The 9,344-nt window shown below is 41.4% G+C and overlaps 1 protein-coding gene across 2 annotated transcripts in view; it reads left to right on the forward strand.

Moving 5' to 3' along the window:
- Positions 1–6,653, forward strand: part of LOC113037346 (exostosin-1) — a 342,532-nt gene extending 335,879 nt beyond the window's left edge. For both annotated transcript variants that reach the window (XM_026194325.2, XM_026194326.2), the window contains 2 exons: positions 743–914; positions 5,851–6,653. In XM_026194325.2, coding sequence (XP_026050110.2) covers positions 743–914; positions 5,851–6,039 — 361 coding nt within the window. In that variant the 3' untranslated portion in view covers positions 6,040–6,653. The remainder of the gene's footprint in view (positions 1–742; positions 915–5,850) is intronic.
- Positions 6,654–9,344: the final 2,691 nt, after the last annotated feature.

Consider the following 9,344-nt stretch of genomic DNA (forward strand, 5'->3'; position numbering starts at 1 on the left):
CAGTATTGTCTATGCACATAGCCACTGTAAATTTAATGCTGCTATATTTTATGTTAGCAGTGGTGCTAATGTATAAGCACTCATTAAAAGCAATTACGTAAAGACATAAACTGCAGTCCAGCTTCTCTTTTAGTGCTGCAGTCAGTTTGTCTCATGGTGCAGATGTTCTGCATATCATTCCACCAGCTTCCCAGAAATACTTATCCCATCTCTAAGATGCAAACCACATTAAAATTCATCTTTAGGAAAAGGGATAATATAATCTTTCTCCACCTCTGTTATATCATGAAACAATTGTCAAAAATGCAATGCTAGGGCTAAAATAAAAAATGGTAAACTCAAGTATTAAGCAGAGCGGTAAATTGAATGGAGAAGAGTGATGCTCTCCAAAGGGATTAAAGGCATCTTGTCATGCAGATAAACAGCTCTCTTGTTGTTCTATTGTTAGGATGCTCAATGCACCTCTTCAGTTATTTTTGTTATTTAGACTGTCAAATGGAAATGTAAGGTAGAAAAAAATGTGCCAAAAGGAACATTGTAAAGTGTGTGTGTGTGTATGCATTTGTGTGTAAGAGCGAGGGGCGGGAGACCTTGTCAGGGAGGTAACCACTGACAGTGATCTAGTGCTCCCATGCTGCTGAGAGTGCAACACTGCAACCAAATAGAACAGAATTGTGGCTTTTAAAATGAAAAATGCACCCACATCCTAATCCCTAATCTGCCCTTTTCCTTTATGCATCAGATACTATCACTACTTGTTCACTCACTACATACCGGCTAGCCTGCTGACAATGGTGGACCGCATGGCTAATTGTGAAGACATCCTGATGAACTTCCTCGTTTCGGCCGTGACCAAGCAACCTCCAATCAAAGTCACACAGAAGAAGCAGTACAAGGAAACCATGATGACCCAGGTTTGACAGAGTTTTACTTTTATCGATACACTTAGACTGTATACTTGTTCACTGTCTCCTATAGAATGTATCTGCCTCCGTCTCTGCCACAGACAGGCTTAGATTTTTACTCTGCGTAACTATAGCTGCTTTGACATTATCCTGTCTTGCTTTTATGGCTACAGAGGCCAAGTCAAAAAATTACCCCTACTATGTCTGAATTTGTCCAGTGTTCTCAGAATGGCATTTTTCCTCAGTTAAAGTAGTCATCACAAGTACAATAGTGTGCAATGTTCAGTCTACAGACAGGTGTTTATTCCGCAACCTTATCATGTCCTTTCCCACAATGGTAGTCTGTAAAAGCTTTGTGAAGTGTGGCATATAACTTTGCAGATGCAATACAAAAACTCTGAATCATTGTTTGGCATTCTTAAGGTTAAAGAAAGTGAGACTGAATTCTTTACACCAGTTCTGTAATATGTACCAGCTCCTTACTAGCTGGCTCTCTCCAACTCACATTCATATCACTACTCAACCTCTTTGAGATTTCTGTTCGTGGTTAGTGGTTGCTGGGGATTCCTGGGGATTCCTGGTTGTCTTTGAAATTAATTGCTAAAGCCCCAGTCACACAGGCCTACACACATACCCCTTGCAAACATCAAAAAGCGTGAGTGGTTAGTGAGTGGTTGAGAGCAGTTGCAGGCATTTCGTGTGCTACACCAAAAACCTCCTTGTGATTGCATACTGTACGGACAAATGTTTGTGCATGTTGGAGGTACATCCCAATCCCATTGTTGTGATTGTGTTGCAATCATTACTGGAAAAAATTTATTATTACACATATTACAAAGAGCACTTCTCTTAAAATCAATGCAGCGTATTTTTATTAATCCCAGGACAAAATAATTAATTACACAAATGATTACATTACTTTTGTGTTTCTCTATAAAAATTATCTGAGATTTAACAATATCAACACACCAACACAAATCCTTATCCTGTTGAGGAGAAACACATTTTCTTTATCTTAGTGTTTAGGTATGAACACAAAGCTGACAACACAAAATAAAGAAAATTAAATTCATGAATGAATGAAATTCATGAAAACCAGCAGCCTGACTGCGCATCCATTTGTTACCTGCTGAAGTTCAAGATCTAGTAGCTGACCTGGGGTCAGCATTCGCTCAGCTTTAACATCACTCGGTGTCCTTGCCTTGGTTAGCTTTAGCATTCTGTCTGTTCAGATACTAGCAAAGAGCCAAAGTTGTTTTAGCAGCACAATGCAGTTATTTCTGTTCAGACTTTGCGATCATATTCTCATTCTTTTCTGCTCAGAAAGCCCAAGAAGAAAGAAACAAAACAAATCCTGGTTTTCCTCACTTTTTCCGACACACGAGGTCTGAAGTACCTGGAACATTTTTACAGGTGTTTGCAGACAAGTCGGTGTATCCTATGTAAACTACAGTCAACCATAGTAACCTGCTAACAACCAGAGTAATCACAAGGACCTTTTGGTGCAGCACCCTCTTTGTGACGTATGTCAACCAGCAACAGCATGCAACCTGCAGCAACCACTCATAGACCAGTCTCCAGTCCTGTGTGATTGGGGCCCTCAACAGCCATCTGAGCCTTTCAGTAGAAAAATAACTTTGAGGCGAAAAAATGTGCAAGGGAATTTGAGTAGTGCTTTATCACATTCCATTTCAACATGGAATGAATCACTTACAAATGTTATTTGGACAATAAAAAGGGAAGAAAACTTTGTCCAAGGTTTAAAAATGCTGGAAGGAGGGTCGGTGTTCAAGAGCTAAGAAAGAAACCCCGTCATCCCACAACCTGATTAAAAAAACTAGTTATATATAGTCTAACTATCCATCATTTCTTTGTAGACATTGTATAATTAGTCACTTGTGCCTTACATAGATGTTTAAGTTTTCATGGTTACATTCAATGAATTTGCAGTTATCCAAAGCTAAAGTGCCTTCCAAGCTTCCCCCTGTTAAAGTCCCCTTTTGGGATAATTTCAGTGTTTGTTAACAAAGTCCAAAATGTATTTCATTCCCCATAAAACATTTGCAAATGCTTCTGTTTGGAGTAGTTTAGCTCTATTAGCACTGTTGCATTAATTGCATTGCATTAATGTGCAAGCAGGGCATGAGAAAAACCAAATGGAGGCTTCTTTTAATTCATTGCTCATGACATTGTTGGTCCATCAAAACATTTTGTACAGTAGCAACACAGTTTAAAGATGATAAAAGTGCTGTGTGTTTATAGACCTCTTTTTAAGGAAAGAAGAAGATAATAAGAGTATTAAAAGAGAAATGGTAGAAAAGTTTCAGGCCACATACAGCCCTGACCTTCTCTTTGGGAGATCCCTGTATGTGCATGTGTTTGTGTGAGTGTGTGTGTTCATGGGGCCAGCCCTTTGTCAGGTTCTGATTGATGGTCTGACCACAGGCAGGACGATGACTCAGCAGTATGGACGTAGTGATTAATGTCTTAATTGTGAAAGCAGCACGACAAACCTAGATTTACTCCCCCCTTTTACCCCTCCTTTCCTCACTCGCTCTCTCATTCTTTCTTTTTTTCCTGTGTGCACCCCCACCTCCTCAATCTCACCCATGATTTGTGACTTCGCTTCAAGCAACAGCAGATAGACATTTAACATGGCGTAAGAGGAAAGAGCTGACATCTTGTGGGATACCTGGACCAGAATGTTAAATGAATTAACATTTTTAAGCTGTTTTATTGTACAAGTCATATTGTATTTTAGGCCCAGATCACTTCTGTCACTGGATATTCTTTAGCAGTTCAAAATTTTCTATCTGAAGATAAGTTTCCTCCAGCTTTTACAACCACTCTCAAAGGGCTCTACTAACCCTACAACTGCACTTTCTCGGGTTCATCTGTAGCAGCAACCGGGATGCTCACAACTTGTTGTCTGCAAGTACACATTGTTTGCTGGCATTTCAAAATTCTACTGTTAGGCTATGTACTTGGTCAAACAGATGCTCCCTTATCACCTCACTACGAATGTCCCTTCACTAGCTTCCTGTCACATTTAGGTCCCAGTTTAAAATTCTCACTGTGACTATAAAAAGTTATTTGTAGGTCAGATTTCTGCTATAATCTAAAAAACAATCTAAAATGACTGTTTGTTCACTTTTTTCTGCATTAACTGTTTGTTAAGTAATGCACTGTGTGACTGATCAGCAGTAAATTGCCACACTTCCTGCTTGTGGGGTGGAGATTACCTCAGGGATCGGCACTGAACCCCTTTTTTATGCATTGGCGATTAACAGGTTGACAGATGAGGTCATGCAGAGGTCTCCATTAAATATGATGTTTGCAGACGACATTGCATTCTTTTGTGTGAGCAGTGAGTACATGGGCAGAGCCTAGAGAGTTGGAGGTATGCTCTGGATAGAAGAGGAATGAAAGTCAGGAAAAGCAAGACACAACACAAGGCGTAAAAGTAAATATCTAAGGAGTAGAGTTAGTGAAGGTGGATGAACCACTGGGGTCAGCCATTCAAAGCAACGAATAGTGCAAATGAGAGGTGAAGAAGAAAGTGGAGGCAGGTAGGAGTGGGTGGAAACGAGCGTCAGGACAGAAGGATATCAGCAGAAAATGAAGGGGAAGCCTCAGGACGTTAATTTTGTTCATCTAGATATAGCGTTTTTAGGTGGAGAAACCTTTTGTCTCATGCAAGTGATCTGTTCAGTTACGGAGGGACAAGGCTAACTGAAGAAGTCATTTGGATGAGTTTCAAAACATGGCTCCCACTGAAATATAAAGTAACCCACCTTTAATCAGTGAAACATCAAGTTATGCAAATCTTTTTTTCATTTGGAGTTCAATAATGACACAATACATGTATTACTTTAAATTCTGGTAGGACAAAGTGTTGCACAAAGCCACTCTCATCCTCCTACACACACACACTCACAAACTCACACACACTACCTGTGTAACTACTACCACAGAAACAATCACAGATTTTAGAGACCTAAAGTGAAAGTAGAACATCTAGGAAAGAAAACCCAAATTAAAATCCATTTGACGGATTTGTTGCAGTGATGAAAGTTTAAAAATCCAACTTCGGAACAGAGCCTTTCTGAACAATACATCATGTGGCTCTTATCTATGGCTCAATAAGGACAAAAGCTTGCCACAAGTTAAATGTCACAGCTTGATGAAAGAGGGAAATTTGTAGGCAAGTCAATGGGGCTTGGATAGTATAGACAGGCCTGCACAGCTGGAAAGAAAAAAGTGAAGGCTTCTACATTATAGAGCATTGATTACAGTTTAAAAGATGGAAAAATACTTCAGAGCCTAACAAGCCAATTCCATATTTGCTATGATGACAAAGGTTTCGACTTGTGTCTAACAAGTGGTGTGAAGGATACTGATTTGTCTGCGAATGTTAAACAATATGAATATGCTTCAATGTTTCCAGAAAGATAATTGAAAGAAATACTTTCTGAAAATTGAAAAAGAGACAGACACATAGATGCTGGCTAGGTTGTCTGTGAAATAATAGGTGTCTGCTAACTTTTTGCATCAACACTGGATTAGAAGTTGAGGAGATTGAAACAGGAAACAAAGTGATAATGAAGTTTTTTTTCCCCCAAAGTTTCCAACAAAATGTTTCACCTTTTCCAGCTGTTCCACCAACTCCCTTTATGCCATCTGGCCATCTCTACACAGATTCCCTGCACTAATATATCATTGAAATCCCAGTGAAAATCGACCCACTCATACACTTTGTCTCTAAACCTGTTGGCCCGAGTCAATGTGCGCCTTAGATAAAAGTTTAAAAATGTGTTTTCTTTTTGCTGATTGTGGATTTTTATTACATTATTGCCTGCTGTAGAGCTGAGGTGATTCATCCCTCCTTCTATTTACTCTAATACAGTCCTATTCTCTCACTCTCTCTCTGTTTTCCCACATGAAGGGCTCCAAGGTGTCATCTCGTTGGGCTGACCCGGACCATTTCGCCCAGCGACAGAGTTGCATGAACGCCTTTAGCCACTGGCTAGGTTTCATGCCCTTAGTGCACTCCCAGATGAGGTTGGACCCAGTGTTGTTCAGAGACCAGGTTTCCATCCTGAGGAAGAAGTACAGGGACATTGAGAGGTTGTGAACACACAAGGACACGACAAATCACAGTAGAGGCTGGAGAGCTGTGTGTGTGTCCTGAATGACTGTTTATGAGGCTATAAAGGAAAATTCACACATGCACTGGACATAAAAGTGATAAAACACTGAGGTATCTGCAAGACCTTTAAATGCAAATTTCTATGGGAAAAAAAAAAGCTTCTGTACATGTGGTTGGTTACAGTGAGCAACTGTGCATAGCTGCCATCTGTGACAATACACATAATATGAATGCATGTAGACACATGCAACAAAGACTTGGACACATTCAAGCTGACCACGTGTACGTATGTGTTGCATGGTTTAAACAAGACAAGACTGTGTTTAAAAAAAAAAAATCAAGTATGTCTACAGTGGAAGTTGACAAACGGCTAAAGAGATTCGAGGTTGTATTCATGAAGTCAGTAATTAAAGAAAAGAGTTTGTGTAGACAAAAAGGAACAAGCTGTTCTTTCTGGCCACATCACAGCTAATGGCCCCAAAACACCCAGAGACGATGGCAGTGCACCTCTTGTATATTACTGTAGATTTGCAGCAGCAGTTCCTGTCTGTATGAAGCAAATAAAAAATAAAATAAAGAGATGTTATGTTATAAGGCGAGAGGATTTGTCTCAACTCAGTTCAGTTCTTCCATTCATTTTAAGAAAATTGCATCTTTCTTTGACTACACACTCTCCTTGTTACTCTCCTTGCTGTTTTGCCTGCACATCTATAGCGAAGTAAACAATAACGAGACCATTTATTTTCAACAAGGAACTGACTAACTAATAAAGTATGATTAATGCAATCAATAAAGAAATAAGAACATCAAGAAATGTCAACATCTGTCAAATGTTTAGTAGTGATGTATTAACCTCACTATAAAGATTAGATATCAGTTTTCATAAGATTAGCTACAGCTAATGAATCCACAAAAGCTTATGGGAAGTAAATCTCATCACTTTGCTTTGGCCATAGTAAACAGCAGCAGTGGTAAGGAGTGGGAGGGCAGCAGCTTGGTTCATAAATGCATAGTCTTTTTTACTGTCTCAACCTCAGAATCTACAGACGGCAAATGAGGCAGCAGCTGGTTTTACTGCAAGTCCACCGAATTACATAAAGTATGTAGTGGTGAACTGAAACAGCAATGAAATAAGCAACATCAGCTTTAAAGTGATTATCAAGCCTGGGGTGAATAAAAAGACCTTTATGATACCAGTGAGAAGAATATGCAGTCTGCTCTTTTTAGCTATGTGACGGGGTATAACTTAGTTGGCAGATAACGGCAGCCTGTGGTGTGCGGGCTAGTGGGATTAGTCTTAGCTGAGAGTTGCAACTTGCTGCTGCCAATAAAAAAAGTTTACTTTCAATGTTGCCTGGTAACAGCCGCGACCATAACTGCTCAGTAGCTGCACCTAAAGGCCCATAGTGCAACAAAGTGGGAGACCTTAATGTGGGAATCCTGGTCTAGTGTTGTATGACTCACTGTCTAAACGTAACAACTGCTCTGCTCTGATTAAAAGTCAACCTGTGTACATAAAATCATCATGTTTAAGAAAGCGTAAGAGTAAAATGCTAAAGACATTCTAAAAACTAGTAATAGTAAGTGAATTCATCAAACCCATGTTTTGTGTTGTGTATTTTAACCTGTGCTTTGTCCTCTCTCCCTCCCGTTACCCCTAACCAGTCACTGCAGATGGTCTCCAAGGGGTTCCATCAGTTTAAAGGGAGTTTTTCCTTCTCACTGTCACTAAGCGCTTGTTCAAAGAGGGTAGCTTGATTGTTGGGGTTTTCTCTGTGTTATTGTAAGGTTGTTACCTTACAAAATAAAGAACCTCAAGGTGACTGCTGTTGTGATTTGGTGCTATATAAATTGAATTGAATACAAATAAAGTAATGTTATAGCAGTACAGCAACATACCTTCTAGACTTGTAGTCAAGACCGCCTAATCCAAGACCAAGACAATACCAAGACCAGAGGGTATCGAGACCAAGACAAGACCAAGACAGACCGAGTCCAGACCAAGACAAAGTCGAGACGAGACCGAGACAAAAAAGTCTTTAAACTGCAGCCAGATGCTGCTTCGTTTACAGGTGTCAGGCATATTTATGTGTTTTTGTGATGCACTCGCACAGCCCTCCTCACCGCTGTCTACTGCCTCACTCACTTACTGAGAGGACAGACACACGCTCCACTTGACTGTCGCGTCTCTCACCCTCTCTGTTTTTCACATAATGATATTATCCTATATCCTCGCATGCGATTGACCACAATATGGAGCGATTGAAGCATAGCTGAGCCACTGTGTGAGAGCTGAGCAGCGAAAGGAAATTAAGTGAGGAGCCGGCTCTCGCTCAATGGGAGTCGGCTCGTCTGATTCACTACAAAGCACTCTCTAAGCACGGCTCTTAGAGCTGATGCTTTTGCTCATGACACATTATCGAATGTTACGTTGTGTGCCGTGGATACTGTTGACTCCAAATCTCCCGACCACTATGTCGATCTGAGACAGCAAGACCGAGACAGCGAGACCAAGACAAGACCAAGGGACCCGAGACCATAACAGTTTGCCTACCAACCTGGCATTGGAGCGGATGATGCCGTCATTCACCTCCTACATTGTTCCCTCGCTCACCTGGAGACCGCTGGAAGCACTGTGAGAATCACGTTCTTTGATTTCTCCGGTTCGAGCCCCGGCTTGGACAGTCTCAGTCGTTGTGTCCTTGGGCAAGACACTTCACCTGTTGCCTACTGGTGGTGGTCAGAGGGCCCGGTGGCGCCAGTGTTCGGCAGCCTCACCTCTGTCAGTGCGCCCCAGGGTGGCTGTGGCTACAATGTAGCTTGCCATCACCAGTGTGTGAATGTGTGCGTGAATGGGTGGATGACTGGATATGTAAAGCGCTTTGGGGTCCTTAGGGACTAGTAAAGCGCTATATAAATACAGGCCATTTACCATTTACCATTCTCCAGTGCCTTCAACACTATTCTTCCCTCGGTTCTGAAGGACAAGCTGGAGAACTCTGGAGTGGACCATCACCTCACTACCTGGATTTTGGACTACAGTATGTGAGAACTCAGGGCTGTGTGTCGGACAGGGTCGTCTGCAGTACGGGGGCCCCACAGGGAACGGTTCTGGCTCCGTTCCTCTTCACCATCTACACTGCAGACTTCTCCCACAACTCCACCCAGTGCTTCCTGCAGAAGTTCTCTGATGACTCTGCAATAGTCGGCCTCATCACTGATGGGGACGACAAGGAGTACAGAGGACTGACTCAAGACTTTGTGGACTGGTGACAGCTGAACTACCTCCA

The sequence above is a fragment of the Astatotilapia calliptera genome, chromosome 15, assembly GCF_964374335.1.
Source record: "Astatotilapia calliptera chromosome 15, fAstCal68.1, whole genome shotgun sequence".
Classification (NCBI taxonomy): Eukaryota; Metazoa; Chordata; class Actinopteri; order Cichliformes; family Cichlidae; genus Astatotilapia; species Astatotilapia calliptera.